Source organism: Aquarana catesbeiana, linkage group LG03, assembly GCF_042186555.1.
Source record: "Aquarana catesbeiana isolate 2022-GZ linkage group LG03, ASM4218655v1, whole genome shotgun sequence".
NCBI classification, from domain to species: Eukaryota; Metazoa; Chordata; class Amphibia; order Anura; family Ranidae; genus Aquarana; species Aquarana catesbeiana.
This window is the reverse complement of record NC_133326.1, coordinates 603,259,591-603,279,811: the sequence shown is the minus strand read 5'-3', so window position 1 is coordinate 603,279,811 and position 20,221 is coordinate 603,259,591. Positions and strand designations below refer to the sequence as shown.

At 41.9% G+C, this 20,221-nt stretch overlaps 1 protein-coding gene across 1 annotated transcript in view; it reads left to right on the top strand.

The window, feature by feature from the left end:
• The window catches only part of NT5DC4 (5'-nucleotidase domain containing 4), a 101,242-nt gene that overhangs the window by 56,222 nt on the left and 24,799 nt on the right, over positions 1-20,221 (top strand). The window contains exons 9-16 of the mRNA XM_073622119.1: positions 1,181-1,264; positions 1,353-1,394; positions 10,503-10,613; positions 10,785-10,851; positions 14,685-14,855; positions 15,808-15,859; positions 16,021-16,081; positions 18,699-18,875. Of these exons, the coding sequence (XP_073478220.1) occupies positions 1,181-1,264; positions 1,353-1,394; positions 10,503-10,613; positions 10,785-10,851; positions 14,685-14,855; positions 15,808-15,859; positions 16,021-16,081; positions 18,699-18,875 (765 nt within the window). The remainder of the gene's footprint in view (positions 1-1,180; positions 1,265-1,352; positions 1,395-10,502; positions 10,614-10,784; positions 10,852-14,684; positions 14,856-15,807; positions 15,860-16,020; positions 16,082-18,698; positions 18,876-20,221) is intronic.

Genomic DNA, 20,221 nt, shown 5'->3' with positions numbered 1-20,221 from the left:
AGCCGCGCTGTCCCATTGATTTCAATGGGCAGGAGCGGTAAAGGAGCGGTATACACACCGCTCCTTCACCGCTCCGAAGATGCTGCTTGCAGGACTTTTTTTACCGTCCTGCCAGCGCATCGCTCCAGTGTGAAAGCCCTCGGGGCTTTCACACAGGAATACATGCAGCGGCACTTTCGGGTCGGTTTGCAGGCGCTATTATTAGCGCAATAGCGCCTGCAAACCGCCCCAGTGTGAAAGGGCTCTAATTGGCTTGAAAAATGTTGGGGTTGGGGCACAGAGCATTACGTCCCGAACGAAACCACTTGTGACAATAGCGAATTAATTTTCGCTATTGTCTTCTGGCTTCTCCTCCTGACCAAGCAGGACAGGAGGCAGATCGATTTGGCCCGGAGGAGAAGCCGAGGAAGCCGTGGAGGGTGAGTGTGGAGGGAGACCGTCACTGTGGAGGGGTGAGTGCCGGGGGGGGGGGGCGTGGGGAGGCTGAGTGTGGACGGACCTGGGGGGAGTTTTCCACCCCCCTAATAAGTTTAGCATCAGCCGCCACTGACCCCTACCTAGCCATTTGCTTCCTGTTTTGCAATGCTAAAGAATGGGTATACTTTAAAATGCAAGTCTACACAGAATCTGATGCAGCCGTGCATAGTAACCAATCAGCTTTTAGATTTTATTGTCAAAGCTTAATTAAACAAGCTGAAGTTAGAAGCTGGTTACTATGCATGGCTGCACCAGTTTTAGTAACCCCCCCCCTTATATGTCTATCCCTCCCAACTTTCTGATATGGGAAAGAGGGAAACTTTTTACAAGTTATGTAGCCAAAGGACATACCCCCAACACACACTCCGTAACACAGATTGTAAAGAATGAATAGGTAGACAATGATTAGGTAAACCCACAAGTCATTTTAACCACTAATTCTCCTTCATACTGGCTGTTCAAAACAAATGTAAGAATTCACAAGATGGATGAAAGGTTTAGCATAATATAAAAGAAAATAGAGATCGGACGAAAGATGCAGTGCAGTAAAACACATTTGGTAGGTAAATAGTTTTTTTTAAATAAAGTTCTATACATCAGAGGGGCATCTGAGAGGGATTTGGATAGGTCCTTTAAATAAGGGACAGTTGAATGCTATACTCATTTTGTTCTGATGTGTTTGCATTTTCCCCCTCTTTTCCAGGACAGAATACCTTTGCTACTAAGCCGAATAAGAGAGGTTGGAAAGATTTTTCTAGCCACAAACAGTGATTACAAATACACAGATGTGAGTATATTTAAACTTTGCATCCACGAGGACCGGACATCACCAATGTGTAATTTCCACAGCCTCACTGTTCGCCTTTTCCTTCCAGGCTATTATGTCCTATCTGTTTGGCGATGACAAAAAAGATAAGGTTGGTATACTTTAATTATAATACTATTATACTATTGTGTAGCAGTGTGGACCCCATTTTTAAAGATTAGGCAAACGAAAGCCGGCCATACATGGATTAAACTTTGCGTGGTTCAGCAGGGACCAGCCAAATTACGATCCATCTACTGGGCAGGCTGCTTGTACACAAGTATATGGACTTGGCGTGCAACTAGCCTGTCCGTTTTTTCCCCGAACTATCAGATGGCAGCATGACTATTGTATTGTAATTCTCCCCGCTGTCAGAATACTGTACCACAGTGGGAAGGATTCCCCCATCCACTTTGAGCCCGGGTTCACACCTATGCGAATTAGATGCGGCTTACACCGCATCTAATTCGCAGGACATTTTAAAATACATTCATATGAATGCATCTGGTTCACATATGTGCGTTGCATTCGCACTGCGCATTGCACAAAAAACGTGTGCGTTTTTTGGGCATTGCGGTGCGAACTACAAGCCTATTATCTCCTATGGGAACGCATCTGATTCGCAGATGCATTGCGTTCTGAACAAGGATTTTCTCTTTCTCCTCACTACACCTCCCCTCTCCCCCCCCCCCCCCCTCCCTCCCCCTCTCCCTGCTCTCTAATCCTGAGCAAAAATGCAATGAATCCGTTGAACAGGAGATTGTTATCTCCCCAGTGAAACCTGAGCTTCAATTCGCACCGCACATGTGTGAAACCAGGCTTAATGTTTGGATGGGGGAATTGGATATTTTTTTTCATTCAACTCACTTATATCAAGGTATCTGCTGCCTAACCCACTATGAGCACAAATTTGGACTAGGCAGCCTTAACAAATGTAGACATAAAAAAACTATGAGTATACAGTTTGGTCTATCTTTTTGGCCATTCATCCAAATCATTGTAGCATACAAAGAAAACAATCACATGCAGACCAAATACACAACAACCAAGCTGATAATGATCCCTACTACCATATGTAGCACTACCCCCGGAGGAGCCGCTTAAGTATGTTTGGTTCCATACTCTCAACCCTAAGAACAGTTTCAGCTCCTCTTGGCACACCTGGCAATAGTGTAAGTGCAGTGACCAATGAGAAACACACACGTTATGATAAAACACAGAAATTGTCTTTTCTGCAATATTTCTGTGGAAGAATAAAAGACAGTAACAGTATATATTCAAGTAATCAACTGAAGAGCAATAACTGAGATTAAGAGCAATATAGCTCAATACTATATTCAGGCTGCTCCCAGGGGATTCCAACCCTGAGAATAACCCCAAGAGCAGAGGCAACACTTCAGCAATGGCAACTCTATATCATATTGGTGACCTCTACTTAAATTGGCTCTATGAGTCCAGGCAGGAGGAGAGTAGAGGAATGACCCTCTCGTATGTCAAACCTCTCTCTTCTGTCCCCTGACACCACAAGTCCAATTACAAACACTTTACTCAGATCAACGTTCAACAAATTAACACTCAAGGTAAACAATCCTGCACACACACTTCATATACAGAGCCATGAACATGCGCGTGCGTGCTCATATGGCACCAGTAACATCAGTCCCTTAGAGAAGGATGGGGTCTTGTGTATTCAGCTAGCTACTTTCGTTGGTGCACTTAAACTCCTGAATGGCAGAGCAAATCAATACAACTGGCACGGATTACCAAACAAAGAATACAGAATCTTCCTCAGGAAGGTGAATAAGGGCATTTGTGTCTGTATACAGTGTCTCTATATCTGGGTGACTTTCTCCAGAGCATGCTGGCTCTTGTAGTTCCATACAGTTCAATCTGAATGTGAAGCTTGAGTTCTGGGACTACAATTCCCTGTATGCTTTGCTCCTGGGTGGTAATCACTCTGCTGACAGGATGTGCTGACACAGTCTTAGCTGGCACTAGAGGGGAACGGTTTTACTGCAACAAAGTTGCAGAGTGTCTTCTGATACTGCAGGTAAGATAGCCAGCTCCCTGCTACACATACAATGACTGTATCACCAAAAAAGGTCAAAAGCTGACCATACATGGATCGAAATTTAACCTGTTTAGCATTGACCAGCAGATCTTTGATCCATGTATTGGCAAGCTGATTGTACAGCCTGACTTCTGTGCAACCAGCCTGTTGGAAAATTTCCACATTGATCAGCGCTGTTGACTATAGCCAGCAATACTGATAGGTGTATACTGATGACGGGGAAGTCTCCCTACTACCAAAACACAATAGCTCAAAAGGAGTTATTCCCCTACATGTATATCTTCAGCTTTATATACTTTTTAGGAAGTGCACATTGTGTTAAAATGTTCACTTCCCATTCACATTCCCATATTCACATTCAGCAGTAGCAGTGTAGTGTTGGATTACACTGGGAGACAGCTGATTGGAGGAAACACACACACACACCCCTCCACATAGACAGAGACTTTCAGAGCTGTCCTATGAGTAGAGCAGCTTTCTGCTAATCTATTTATAGCACCCACCCTGACACAAAATTCTGGCTGGCTTTATCACATGTGTCAGAGAACATGTCAGAAGTTATCATGCTGGTAACAGAAGAATGGAGCAGGAGAATGCCATGGGACTTAGTGTTTTGAAGAGAGATAAAAAAATACTACAGATATATGTGCCCAGCTCAAATTTTATGCATTGGGTTTACATCCACTTTAAGGTTTCTTGGCTGTTGCTTGGCAACTTGATGTTTCAGCTCCCTCCATAAATTTTCTATAGGATTAAGGTCTGGAGACTGGCTAGGCCACTACATGACCTAATATGCTTTTTCTTGAGCTACTCCTTTGTTGCCTTGGCGGCATGTTTTGAGTTATTGTCATGCTGGAAGACCCATCTTCATTGTTCTGGCTGAGGGAAGAAGGTTCTCATCCATGATTTTCAATACATGGCCCCGTCCATTGGCCCCTCATTGCGGCAAATATGGCCTGTACCTTTAGCAGAGAAACAGCCCTAAAGCATATTGTTTCCACCTCCATGCTTGACTGTAGGGATGGTGTTCTTAGGGTCATAGTCAGCATTTTTCTTCCTCCAAACACGGCGAGTCCCCCCTCCTCATATACAGGCCCGTCTGAAGTTTACCAAATGATTTAAATGATTCAGAGAAGGATTGGGAGAAAGTGCTGTGGACAGATGAGACCAAAATTGAGCTCCTTGGCATTAACTCGACTCACTGTGTTTCTAGGAAGAAAAATGCTGACTATGACCCTAAAAACAACATCCATACAGTCAAGCACGGAGGTGGAAACATTATGCTTTGGGGTTGTTTTTCTGCTAAAGGTACAGGCCAACTTTGACGCATTGAGGGGCCAATGGACCGGGCCATGTATTGTAAAATCTTGGATGAGAACTTTCTTCTCTCAGTCAGAACACTGAAAATGGGTCATGGATGGGTTTTCCAGCATGACAATGACCCAAAACATGTCACCAAGGCAACAAACTAACAGCTCAAGAAGAACCACATTAAGGTCATGGGGTGGAGCCAGTCTCCAGACCTTAATCCTATAGAAAATGTATGGAGAAAGCTGAAACTTCGAGTTGCCAAGCGACAGCCAAGAAACCTTAAGGATTTAGAGAGGATCTGTAAAGAAGAGGGGACCAAAATCCATCCTGAGATGTGTGCAAACCTGGTCACCAACTACAAGAAACGTCTTACCTCGGTGCTTGCCAACAAGGGTTTCTCAACCAGGTACTAAGTCATGTTTTGCTTGGGGATCAATGAACTGCAACTCAATTTATAACATTTGTATCATGGGTTTTTTTCTGGATTTTTGGTTGATATTCTGTTTCTATCATTTAATATACACCTATGATAAAAATTATAGATCCTTAATTTCTTTGTAAGTGGGCAAACTTACAAAATCTGCAGGGGATCAAATAATTATTTACTGCATAGCAATGGATTCAGATCTGCACCAGACAATGAAGGACACTGAGGGTTTGGATTTATTTGGTTGCTATGGGGAAATGGGAAATGTAGGCAACTCCTATTTTGGATACTTTGATTAGTGGACCTAATTCTTACAATACAAAGCCCTGTCTTAGATACATTTAAGCCATTCATGGCTTCCCACAACAAAACAACAGGAGGATATAACCAAAGCACCTGATTATTTTTAGGAGCTGCCTAGGCTGGATACCCACTTCAGAGAGCGGTGAGAAATCCCCCATAAACCTGAGCCTCTTCTAGTAATGCTCATCACAACATTGGGATTTGTCACGCATTCATCGCAGGATGAGAGAATGTACATTCTCCTGTAGCAATAGGAAAACAACATGACAAGAGATATATTTATATACACACGCACCGGTGATCTACATTCTAGAGTACCCCAGTTCACCCATCAGTGTATGTACCCTTAGTATCTCAGACAAGATCAAGCATATGAATACTATGTATACAAAATACCACCAAGATCAAGAAATGGTCAGTGACAAGTTAGGCTTAATGTACATGACGTTTTAAAACCTCTCCTGAATGATTTAACTTGACAGATAGTAACGAACATTTAAAAATGTCCGTTTTGCCACATTTGCATGCCACATTTTTTTTTTAAATGGTCAAAAATGTATCTTCATGTAAACGAAACGCGGCGGCTAAACGCGAGTTACAAACAGCGTTTACAAGCTGTTACAGCCATTTGGTTTTTCAAATGCGTCTGAACATGCGTCCTGAACACATTTTTTTGATTTCCAAAAACTGCATCTAAACTCAACTGCCTAGAAACCACTATAAACGACAAGATAACTCAGAAGAGAGTTCAGGGGCAGCTGAAAAAAACACCCAACTGCTCCTTAAGCAGCAGTGTACATGAAGTCTGAAGAAAAAAAAAATAGTAAATAGAGAGTGGGCCTAGCAATTACAATCATAAATCAATATAAATAAACACACAGGAAGCCCAAACAGACACTAGACACATGGCTACTATAACTCAGAAGAAGTCCTTTGCAGCATGGAGGGCAAAGCAGGGAACTTCGGGTACATGTAAAGATAAAACAGAAGTAAAATTAAAGATAAAACAAAAAAATGTAAAAGATAAAATAGAAAAAAAATGTCAAAGCCGCATCTCAGTGCGACTTTCTGTGCAGCTTCATGCACAGGTGTCTATTCAAGTCACACCCAAAATCGCCAAAAGTAGTGCATGTACTACTTTTTTAAAACGATGTGGCAACACAAAGTCGGCGTTGCACCGATTTGAACAGTGCCTTCCCCGGCAATAGGATGCAACTTGTCACGCGATTTGACCTGTCAAATCGCATGACAAGTTGCTTCAATGTGAACAGGGGCTGAGTGCAGTATTAAAAACAGTAGGATTTATTCAAGAAAAACACTCATAACTAGTGCACTCACAAATGTAGTCTTGTACTGTTGCATGTAACAGTGCAGTGGGATCAAGCCTCATGGTCCCAAGCAGCCCTGGCCAGGGGAAGCAGGGGAGTCCTTTGTATGGAGAAAGGCTAGGAAGCCTCTTGGGGAACCAACCCTAACTGCTGTCAGAAGAAGCCACGTCCATTGTGATACCATCACGCTCATGTGAACAAAGCCATAGGCTGGCCATACATTATACAATTTTCCTTTACATTTACCCACACCATATTATATGTGAAAAACGCTTTCAATTTGTATACAATCAGGCAAGCCCTTGCACTACATAGTTGAAGGTAAATCTAAAAAAAATTGTATAATGTATTGCCAGCTTTAGAGTAGACCTGTGCTGGGATATATATATATAGATATATCTATATATATATAGCTATATATATAGATATATATCTATATATATATCCCAGCACTATCTATCTATCTATCTATCTATCTAGATAGATAGATAGATAGATAGATAGATAGATAGATAGATAGATAGATAGATAGATAATATATCTATCTATCTATATATATATATATATATATACATACATATATATATATATATACATATATATATACATACATATATATATATATATACATATATATCAGTTGCTGACCCCTCCTTCGGAAAAAACTAGTTGCCTGGTTGTCATGCTGAGCCATTGGCCTTAATACTTTCTACCATAAACAAGTCACTTACCACATGCTTTTTCCATGTCAATGATTGCAAGAAATTAATTGAAAGACAGGTAGAAGCCAGCTAGTATTTTCAGAAAGAAGTCAGCAATGACCTTGTATTTCTCTAGTATGTTTCCTAAAACGGAATTCTGGACACACATTGCTGCCAGGCCTGTAGTTTTCTAAACAGACCAGGGTATAATACACGAATGTTGATGACATTACTTAACTGTATTATTTTCTGTCTGGCTCTGCAATGATTTAATCACCTGTGCTGGGACATTGGGGACCTGTTTGTGACATATCTTGATTATTATGTTACTGGCTGCCAGTACACCAGGCCTGTGTGATGAAGTGTGTGCTATTGAAGCACAGCTGTGTCAGGTTAGGTTGATACCCTTCTAATCCCCTCCAAAGCCCCCTACTCTTGTAATTAGTGCATTATTTGTTTTAGGATTCACCCTGTTATTCTCTTACTTAATCTCAAGTTGACAGCTGAAGGTAACCAGCGCTGACATTTCCGACAATGTGTTTTTTAGTCTCTTTAAATTTGACTACCTAGCACCACTTGGTAAATGTCTGAAGGGTTCGGATGGCTGGAGTTTTAGTAAAAGAAGACGCTCAGCTGTTCTATATAACTCAGTATAAACCTGCTTTAATTCCCTTCTTAACTTCTGGCAGCCGGGTGGCTATGCTCTGTACAATCAGTGTCCCACATGTTAGAATTAGATTGTAAACAGCGTGGGAATGTCTAATTCTATAGACACATATACTGTAGAGATGGGCTCGGCGTGTTCGAAATCCCACGTGCCCAATCCGGCCAGGAAGCCTGCACACGGCTAATCACAGGCAGTGAGACATTTCCTGGTTCGCTGCTGCACAGATCAGGAAAAGTCTCACTGCCTGTGATTAGCCGTGTGCAGTGTCGGCTTCCTGGCGGGATCAGGGATGTGGGATTTTGAACACACGCCCGAGCCCATCTCTATATGTGTCTATAGAATTAGACACATATTGTGGAGAAACAGCAGGCCAAAAAAACATAACGCCTCATTTAGGAACTTATAATAGGTTGATGCCTATTCCCCATGCACAACTTTGCGCTTTAACACATATGTTGGAATGTCCATCAATGCATGCACACAGCTTTGATGGAAAGGTGTGAACCCAACCTCAGGGGTATATCTATGGAAAGTAGCACATTTGGCAAGTACAGAAACTGCACCCTGTACACACTGCTAAAAAAAATCAAGACAGCATTATATTAAAAGTACCAATATATATTGATAATAGAGAGTGGATGACTCACTAACTCATCAGCCTATTATCTTGGCACAGTGTAGTTCTCCCCTGTTTCCACAGTCTCTGCAAGTCAGTGAACTGTCCCGCACCCACAGAGCACCAAATGGTTCTATGAATATTTGCACCATCCCTATTACTGAGTGCAACAGTGCCCCCTTCAAATGGCAACAAGGCACTTGCCCTTTTAAAACTCCACTTCCTAGCCTTAGCCTCTATTCTGATTGGACTTCCTGCATGAAAAGTGTTCAAAATGAGTTGCCCAATATTCTTCAGGACTCTCCGCTTAAGCTTCTAAAAATCTGGGAGCCTTTGGCTTACTTATGTCCTTATCCTTAGCTATATGCATCTCTCTATTGTGGACCTGAGTAATGAGGCGAAACCCCCAGCCCCTTCTGTTCTCCTTACCCATCCCTTCTCCCTTCTGCTTTCCCTTGGCAGTATACTTCTCCCCTGTCTCTTTTCCCCCTTCACTGCACTTTTACCTCCTTCTCAACCTTCCTCCTCCACCACTTTGTCAAAGACCAGTTACTTATGCTGAGCTACATCCCTGAAGGTGAACAAGTTGAGAGACCAATGACTTTGCATATTGGTCCTAGACAATAAGCCACTAAGACACTGTTTCCTGCAATTATTGTCTTCAGAAATATTTCTGCATGCTTTGTTGTATTCATTGATCTTTTTCCCCTGTGTGGGCTACACAGTTGAACCTCTTAGAATCAATAAAAGTATTGAAAGCATAAAGTGTCCAAAAGGAAAGTATCGGAATTTCACATGGCAGTCAATTCAATTCTGTTGGTATTTGCATTCAATCAGAAACTAGGTTCTGTATTGCACAGAATGCTTAGCAATATAATAATAAAAAAATACCTAACTTTGTGTTGAAACTTTACCTTTAATTATGGGTGTAATAGTAGTAGTGTAATAGTATCCAATGTAAAAAAAAAAAAAAAAAAAGAATGCAAATTTATTTTTCAAATGAATGTCCCTTAACTATAGAACATTGGAGATAGATAACTATAATGGACCTCTACAGGTTAATATCATAGCCTGTGCCATTGACAAAGAATGACTGTCAAGCTGATCCTCCATTTATAGATCCCATTAAATTTATAGAAGCTGTAGTAAAGCTATGAATGGAGCAGCTGGGCACAAATGGCGGGCATAGTCAGGGTCTCTTGATGAGAGCCTGAGACAGCCCGTTAGCTGTATTAAACTCCGCTGCACTGTAAGTTTACGGATGAACTGGGGAAGGTGGGCAAGGGCAGAAGGAAGATTTTCACTAATAGAAGAAGAATCAGCACAAGGGACATATCCAGCTGTCGGTGAGTTATGTCCCTTGTGCTTAATTTTCTGTTTGTAATTTTGGTGCACTTAGGCTTTAACGTACTGATCTCTTTTAGACTAGTTGATAATAATATATTTATGCAGAATTAGTGAGTAGATGATATTATACAGTATAAGCTATACACTGCAAAACACAATGTAAGCGAATTCTGTACAGAATGACCATACAAGTCCAATAATCAGGATAGATATAATGTGTATGGCTAGTGGTAGAAGCACAATATAAAGATAGGTTCTTTATTAAATGTTTGGCATATTATGTGATGCATGAATATAACTGTTAGACCTAACTGAGGACACTGTCTCAGATGTCTCCCAGCTTTTGGGGCTTGCAACTCAAATGTTTTTCTTCAATTAAACTGTCTAATAAATGTTGCTCAATTCTGTATTCAGTAATATTTCCTCCTCTCTTCGTCACTATTATGCAGTATCATGAACCGACTAGGAAAACATGGCGCTCGTATTTTGACTTGATTGTTGTGGACACAAGGAAGCCACTTTTCTTTGCTGAGGGGACAGTTCTGCGTCAAGTCAACACAGTAAGAGCTGAATTTTAAAACAGATTTTAATTTGTTCCAATAGCCCATACTATTGACAATCAATATTTCATTGTAGTTGTTAATATCCTCTGGAGGATGTTTTGTGAAATTAAACCAAATGAAAAAAAAAATGGTCTTTGGCAATTTAAACACTCAATGTTTTTTTAATAGGACAATGGGAAGCTAAGGATTGGAACTTACACGGGTCCCCACCAGCATTGTGCAGTGTACTCTGGAGGTAGGTGTCATGGGTCTCTTCTCAGTGCATCTCAAAGAATCACATGATGTTTGGTCCTTGGACATGGAATACAAATAGGAGTAATGACAGAATGAAAATACTGGACATTTGGTGCAGATTTAATCCTTCAGTAGTTAGTGGTTGATCCTTCTTTAAAGAAGAACTAAAGAAAAAACCTTTTTTTTTTTTCATTTTGGATAGAGTAAGGGATGGCTTTAACCCCTCAGTTTTTTTTCCCATCAGTGTCTCATTGGGGAGATTTCTATTCACTTCCTGTGTGATAGCCAAAACATGGTGGCGGTGTTGGGGGTGTTCCCTTAGCCCTGTGTAAGTACTAAGCTAGGTTGAAGCTTACACACTGATACACAGTGATTTCGGTAAGGAAAAAGAGTAGTGTGGGAAATAGAGTACTGAGGGAACGTATGGAAGAAGATTCCTGCTATCCAGCACACTTATTCCTATGTCCTGAATGGGCAAAATGCAAGTCCACTTGAAGTGATACAGTTAGTCACCGAACCAGCCTCAGTCTGTTGATGGGGCAGTGAAAAGGTATCTTTATACTAATGATGTCATCACTCTGCTCTTGCTTCCTGTTAACAAGCTCCCAGTGTTAACCTGACAATAGTATGCAGTACAATTCTGCTCCTCCCTGTTCCAGTCTAATGCCCCGTACACACGGTCGGATTTTCCAATGGAAAATGTCCGATCGGAGCGTGTTGTCGGAAATTCCGACCGTGTGTGGGCTCCATCGGACATTTTCCATCGGATTTTCCGACACACAAAGTTGGAGAGCAGGAGATAAAATTTTCCGACAACAAAATCCGTTGTCGGAAATTCCGATCGTGTGTACACAAATCCGACGGACAAAGTGTCACGCATGCTCAGAATAAATAAAGAGATGAAAGCTATTGGCTACTGCCCCGTTTATAGTCCCGACGCACATGTTTTACGTCACCGTGTTTAAAACGATCGGATTTTCCGACAACTTTGTGTGACCGTGTGTATGCAAGACAAGTTTGAGCCAACATCCGTCGGAAAAAATCCTGGGATTTTGTTGTCGGAATGTCCGAACAAAGTCCGACCGTGTGTACGGGGCATAAGGGTGGCCATAAACTAGTAGATTTTCAAACAAATGTTTGTAAGAATATTCTAACATTTGTACAAAAATTCTCAATACTTTCAAAGACTTGACAAATAAATTTAATTTTGTTTGCTTTCAACATTTGACTTAGGAATAAATGTACGGTATTTCTTGAAGGCAAACCATGACATACACTGTTAGAAATGTGTTCATTCTAGAAAAATCTTCCTTCTCACTCCTTCAAATTTTTTTGTCACTATGGTCGAAAAATAATGACGATTTGAACCCACCAACAATTAGATATCAAAAATTTGGGATGGAATTCTACTAGTGTAAGCCCTGCTTATATTTCTACATTTAAAAAAAAATTTTTTTATTTAATAAATACAAAACTGGATTAATTGTAGTTTAAAATAATGCTTGAGGTATTCATTCAATTTTACTATCCCTTTCCTGTTTGCCTTTTCATTGGCCTATGAAAAAAAACGGAAAATAATGATTGGGAATGGAATAAACCAAAGGTCAACAGACGTGTCTTTATAGGAATCTGTCATAGGAGATACTTAATTTGACTTTCCTGTGTCTAAAGATACCTTCAAAGCGGAGTTCCACCCAAAAGTGGAACTTCCGCTTTAAGGGCTCCTCATCCCCTTACATGCCACATTTGGCATGTCTTTTTTTTGGGGAGGGGGGAGTGGGTACCTAGTTTTGACGGGTATCCAGCTCCCCACTTCCGCTCCAGAAATTCTCCTCTCCCCCTCCCTTTCTGCAATCATCTGGGACACATCACAGATTCTAGAAGATTGCCCAGTGTGCACCCAGCTGTGAAGCCGCAAGCTGTCACAGCCGGGTGCCCCCATTTATGATGCCGACTCTGGAGAGAACTAAGGGAGAGAACTGAGGGCTTGGGCGGACTGTGGGACAGGTGAGTGTGTGTTTATTAAAAGTCAGCAGCTACACTTTGTGTAGTTGCTGACTTTTAATAGACACAAACAGGGGCGTCGCTAGAGGGTGGCTATTGGGGCTATAGCCCCGAATCTGGGGCCCATAGCCCCGAGTCTCTTGCCACAGGGTCCCTGCCTAACCAGCGGGTCACGGCTGTGGCTGCTGCGGCACTGTGGCAGGCGGGCTGGCTGCATGAGACAGGAGCAGGAAAGGAGAGAAGTGTGCGGGCGCACAAGCAGAGATGACATCTCTCTCCACCCGCTCCACATCAGAGCTCTTCACAGCTGGGCCTCTTCAATGTGGGAGCAAGGTGTGGCGGGGAGCAGAGAGATATCATCTCTCACTGCCCGCTACACATCAGCGCTCTTCTGCCCTCACAGTGCGGTGGAGTGGAGGTCACGTGCTTCCTGTCATCGGCGGAGCTCCACTTTTCAGCCAGACTCCCTTGCTTCAATGTCGGAGGTGCGACGGGGAGCAGCGAGATCATCTCTCACTGCCCACCCCGCATCACCGCTCTCCTGCCCTGACTGAATCGACCAATGCTGCCAGCCTGCCACTAATGCAGTGTCAATGCACATTTGGTGGCATTGTCTGGTATGGCAAGTGACAATCCACATCAGTTGGCAAGTGACAACCCACATCTGGTAATGGGTGACATGGCAGGTGACAATCTGCAAATGGTGGCAGGAGATGTGGCAAGTGACAATCTGCAAATCGTGGCAGGAGATGTGGCAAGTGACAATCTGTAAATGGTGGCAGGTGACGTGGCAAGTGACAATCTGCAAATGGTGGCGTGTGACTTGGCAAGTGACAATCTGCAAATGGTGGCGTGTGACGTGGCAAGTGACAATCCACATCTGCTGCCAAGTGAAAGTGGCAAGCGACAATCCACATCTGGGGACAGGTGACGGTGGCAAGTGACGCGCTGCAGCTGGCGGCAGGAGATAGGGCAAGTGACACACCCAGGGCTCCCACTGATTTTGCATTATGGTGAGTTGAACAACTTCATTATATATTAGAATGGAACAATAGAAACAATGCGCTGCAATCACCCTGACACCATATCAACCATGGTGCCAGGTGGATTAAAGCGCCAACACCAGCCATTGTCAGCGAAATATGGCTTACCACCGGCGTAATCCCCCCCCCCCCCCCATAGGCCTGCAAAAAGGTTGGTGACCGCTGCTATGGGCTCTAGCCCCAGATCTTTTGCAGACCTAGCAACGCTCCTGGACACAAAACCAAGTGAATCTCCGCTTTGAATAGAAATGTGTTTAAATTGCAACTGTTGGTAAATGTATCTAGTAGTAGTTAGTCGTATTCAACTGAACTTATTCTGTAATGTTGAGGACTATTTGTAGCTTATGTGAGCATTTACCAACATGGTTATCCAATCACCATGGGAAGGCTATCATTTGCCTTTCCATGGTGATTGGATAAAGGTGTCTGTGCTCCCTGTGCCATTACAAATATTGGGATATTTTCATGACACCCATTAGAAGTGAAGAAGTGGATAAGCTACCAAATGTCGTTATCATTACAGAACAAGTTCAGCTGAATGTGAATAACTGTTATAGATCTACCATGACCAGGATAAGTGAGAACCTTCAAACATGTGTGATCATGTCTTAAATTTGAATTCAGATATAAAGCTGACCATTTTCCAATCTGTTCTATCAGACAATACAAAGGTATAAAGGCTCACAGAAGATGTTATATACTGTATGTTTTCATATAATTTACACATGTCTCGATACCTCTGGTTAACATTTCCAGTTTGGTTTATTCCCCCATCTCTCTTTGCCAGGTTCTTCGGACATTGTGAGTGACCTCCTTGGAGTGAAGGGGAAGGAAATTATGTATGTGGGAGATCACATATTTGGGGACATCCTGAAGTCAAAGAAAAGGCAGGGATGGAGAACATTTCTTGTTGTGCCTGAGCTGGCCAAAGAGCTCAGTATCTGGACTGAGAAAAGTGGTGATTATCTGCAGTATTGTAGGGGAAGATTTTGGACATCCTCAAACTATTGCCAGAACCTAAGCAATGCTAAGATTTAGCACAGATCTATATTGTAGCACACTACAAGGGCAAGTGCAGTATTTCGATAAAGGGTGTTTAAAGTCTGCCTTTAAATTGTCAAATAGTGTTATAAATCGGTTTTCTATTCACCAACTACATCAGCTATAACCCAAATAACTAAGTTGTGCAATTCTTAGTCGGTCGCTCTGATACCAACAGCATTGATTACAGCCATTGCCTGGTTGGTCCTGTTTGAAAATCACCCTTTCTTACCATGCATAGTAGCAGGTGAATGGAGTCTGTAGCAGTTTGTTATATTTATGATGCAACCTTCGTTGTGTAACAAACTATGCAGTTTAGGTTGCAGTAGGTTTTGTAAAAGTGTTTAGCTTAGTTATATGGTTTATGCCACTTAAAACAAAATGCTACTAATAAATACATGCAAATATTCTACAAACTTTCAAAATAACTAACCATAGTAAATATTTACTATATGTATTGTACAAGGCTACAAGTATACTATCTTTTACAAAGAAATCAAGCAACAAAAAATAACAGTTTCTTACAGTCATTTTTAGTATTTTGTACTGAATTTCTAGTTGAAGAGGGCTTTCGGCTCTTCAATTCCCACTTGCCCGTGTGCTCCCCCCCCCCCCATTTAGACTGGTCTTATAAAGTAATATCACATTCTACAGAGATTCCAAGGATATTTTTTTAACTTTTCAGAGAATTTGGTAATAGTATTGATGTGATTATTGTGACATATTCTTTTAGCACTGTCCGCTATCATTCAGTATCATAAACAATATGTTTAGTATAAAACTCTACCCTATGTGATTCTATATAAGGTAGACTTACATTTGCTCTATATATCGTATTATGACCTTAAATCATATTGTTCTTTCCCCAGAGCTGTTCAATGAGCTGAAGAGTCTGGATATTTTTCTGGCAGAATTATACCAGTAAGTCTCATGTGCATGCTCATGCTTTTCTTCTTACAGTAGACCTGTCAAATATTGATTTAAACTGGTCATATGATGAAAAATGCAGAGGTTGCTTTCTGCAATTTTTATGCTGCCATTCTAAAAACTCTAATTATTAATAATATTCTCTTTTTTTGTAGAGACATGGATAGCGGTAGTAGTGAGCACCCCAATATCAGCAAAATTCAGAAACAGATTCAGGTACACTTGTTCTACTTCTCTGGCCATTCGGCAACGTGTTGAATTTAATGTAAATGTCCAGCTAGCCATATTAATTACACAGCCTTTCAATTGTCTTCTGCCCTAGTGCTAAACCTGCAAGACATTGTTTCTATTAGCTAAAGTATTTTGGTTATTTATTTCACACTTTTTCTGTGCTGTCCTTTGTTTTTTGTGTATTTCTTTCCTCTAACGGTGACCTTTTATATTTAATTTTGTTGAGAGAAATGTCAAATGCGGTGCCAGTAATTTTTATGTGGGCTGTAAGAAGCACTTACTTGTAAATGGTATTAATCTCTAGCAGTCTCTTGGACCATGTCCCAATTCTTTTGTAATGTCACCAGCATGTCCTCAGTCTCCAGCCATGCCTATGCCATGGCTGTATTCTGTAAACCATTTTCTGTAGCATGCCCACAGTGTAGTCTACAGACAATATACTGTAGTATGCCCGTGGTGTAGCCTGTAGACCATCTCTTGTAGCGTGCCTGTGGTGTAGTCTGTAGCCTATCTACTGTACAATGCCTGTGGTGTAGTCTGCAGACCACCAAAGGTAGCATGCCCTTGGTGTAGTCTGTAGACCATTTACTGTAAAACGCCTGCAGTGTAGTTTGTAGACAGTCTCATGTAGGATGCTCTCAGTGTAATCTGTAGCCCATCTATTTTAGCATGTCTGTGATGTAGTCTGTAGACCATCTACTGTAGCATGCCTGTGGTGTAATCTGAAGACCATCTCCTGTAGCATGCCCACTGTGTAGTGTGTATAGAGTAGACCATCTCCTGTAGCATGTCCACTGTCTAGTGTGTAGACCATGTCCTGTAGCATGCCTGCAGTGATGTAGTTTGTAGACTATGTCCTGTAGCATTACTGCAATGTAGTTTGTAGACCATTTCTTGTAAGATGACTGCAATGTAGTTTGTAGACCGTGTCCTGTAGCATGACTGCAATGTAGTTTGTAGACCATCTCCTGTAGCATGCTTGCACTCTCTAACTATCTCCTGTAGTATGTCCAGTTTTCTGACTGTTTTCTATTGCATTACATATACTGGAAATTATGTACAACCCTTTGGTGATGTCAGGGGCTACACTCAAGGCCTCCTGTGTCAAGTAAGGTGATTACTACTGTTCTACTGTATAGAAATAACTATTATTTTATCAGGGACAGCAACAAAGCATTTTTTATCACTCTTCTCTGAAATCTGTTGTGTTTATTAGTGCAGCTAAATGCTTTAAAGTAGAAGTCTGGGCTAGAACTAACTAAGCTTAAAACTGCTCCCACCCACTTTCTAATGCCTATATTAACTACCCTGTAGAAAGAAGATGCTTATACTTACCTATTCTCAGTTCATTTCAGTCCTGTCACATGATCAGCATCCTGAGGCTGGCTTCAGGGGAATGGAGGGACAGCTGACAATCGATAGTAAGGCTATGGGTGACATCACCACCCTGGCATTCAATCTATTGTCGGCACTCTTCTCTCCCCTGAAGCTGGCCACTGGGGAGGTTACTTGACTGGACCAGAGCGCTTTGAGAACAGGTAGGTATATGCATCTTCCTTTTACAGGGTAGTTAGCATAGGAGTTAGAAGGTGGGTGGGAGCTGGTTTAAAGTGGTTATAAAGATTCTTTTTTTATTTTATATAAAAATAACAAACATGCTTATACTTATCTGCTCTGTGCAATAGTTTTTCACAGAGCAGCCCTGATCCTCTTTTTTCTGGGGTCCCCTGCAAGTGCTCCAGACCCCTCCTCTTCATCGAGTGCCCCCAGGGTAAGCTGCTTTCCCTGGGGGCACCCGTGTGTGCTCGCTTCTGAACCCCGCTGCTGCCTCCATTGACACAGACAATGCGACTCTGCCCTGCCCCCTGCTCCCGTGTCACCGGTTTTGATTGACAACAGCGGGAGCCAATCACCCCAGCTGCTATCAATCTGTCCAATGAGGAGAGAGACAGCGGTTGGAGCTGCTGAGCTCGTGCCCATCGCTGGATTAGATGGGCTCAGGTAAGGAAAAGGGGAGGGGGGGTATCTGGGGGGAGCTGCAGCACTGAAGGTTTTTCACCTTAATGCATATAATGCATTAAGGTAGAAAGCTTAAGGCTTTAGAACCACTTTAAGCTTAGTTGGTTCTAGCCTGGACTTCCACTTTCAAGTTGAAGTTTAATTTGTTTATATTTTAACTTCCCTGGTTCTTCCTTGCCCCCGTCAACATGCTATTTTTTTTCCAATTTCATTACATACCTTAGTTTTAGATCCAGTGGTGTCATCACTGAGTCTTTGTGGAATGCAGACAATATCACAGCTGGTGGGAGGTGCTACAGCTTCTATTGCACACTGTGAGAGGCTCACCATATGCATTGAAATTAGAGTAAAAATATTCAGAGGAGCCTGTTACACCTGTTCAACATAAGGCTGGAGTTCAGTTTTTCATGATTTTTAAATCAAGGACAGGAATGTACAAAATAAAATATTATAAATAGCAATATTAAAAAATGCTATGAATTCTGTACTATAGATATCAACATTTTTATAAACCATTTGTCTTGAAAGTGTTGAAATGAAAAACAAGACCTTTACCTGACTCTTCTTACCACTCTGTACACAGAAAGTTACTCATGAGATGGACATGTGTTATGGGAAGACAGGCAGCTTGTTCCGCAGCGGGTCCCGGCAGACGCTCTTCTCCAGCCAGCTGATACGTTACGCTGATTTGTATGCAGCTACGTTCCTGAACCTCCTCTACTATCCATTCAGCTACTTGTTCCGTGCGTTGCCTGTACTGGTGAGTCCCTACTACACCAAAACGAGATACATTTCACAATACTGACCCTCCGAGCATAGCAGGTGCCACGTATCCTCCAAACACAATTATAAATTAGTTATATGGGGTTTGTAGCCTTCCCTTCAATTAAATGTCTAGTACAAACAGCTGTCAAAAAGGGGAGCTGAGACAGTGTTTTAATTATTGGCAACAGGGAAGTGAAAAACTGCACTGAGTTGACATAACACAAGCCTTTGCGGTTGTGTTACACCACAGGAAAGACACATGGAATATCATCTGCTTTTATTTAATGTTTCATCCCAGTTATTTTGGTTGTTTGTTTGGGACTCCCCACTGGGAGAGTGCCTGAATATAATTTGAGAAATGGCTGAAGCTACAAATACAGAATATGCTTATGAATATGTATACTTGTATTTTTGTATGATGATGGAGACAAAACCAAAATTTTGTAACCATTTGTGCATGTGTTTGCAGGCATGTGGTCTGCATAGGCTATGGGGTATAAACATTGTTCAGAAGATGGCCTTTGGATATCCCTGTCTACTGGCTTGAAATGATCTCTTAAAAGAACAAGACAAGCTCCATATAGCTAGCAGACAACGCAGATATCTTCCTTATTTTTTAATCTTCCAGGAGTGTCCAGTGATGGCCAAGCACAGCCAAACTTACAAAAGAAATAAAAAAAAAAAAGACACAAATTGGAAATGGGCTTTACTACTGCACCTTCAAAAGGACCTGTGTTGAAGTGGTTTTGTTCCCTTCAGAACTACTTCTCTACCAATATAGTGTAAGTCTATGGGAATTCAAAAGCAGGTAAAAGTCAAATTGAGGTCACCTGCACCTACAATGAATTCTCAGAATGATGCAAAAGCATGCTGCATGTACCCACTGAAGTTCAAGGACAGAGGCCCATATGCCCCGTACACACGGTCGGACATTGATCGGACATTCCGACAACAAAATCCTAGGATTTTTTCCGACGGATGTTGGCTCAAACTTGTTTTGCATACACACGGTCGCACAAAGTTGTCGGAATTTTCGATCGCCAAGAACGCGGTGACGTACACCACGTACGACGAGACTAGAAAAGGCCAGTTCAGAACCAAGCACGACACCCTTTGGGCTCCTTTTGCTAATCTCGTGTTAGTAAAAGTTTGGTGAGAGACGATTCGTGCTTTTTCAGACTCGTGGTTTTCAGATCGTTTTCTGCTGTTCAGTTTGTGCTTGTGGGTTTGTATCTGCTCTTCAGTGCATGCAAGCAAGCTACGCGTGACTTTGTCATTGTGTTCTCGTTCGTTCGTTACTATTTTTCAGGTCGCTCTTCACAGGCCTTGCTGTTCTTCAGT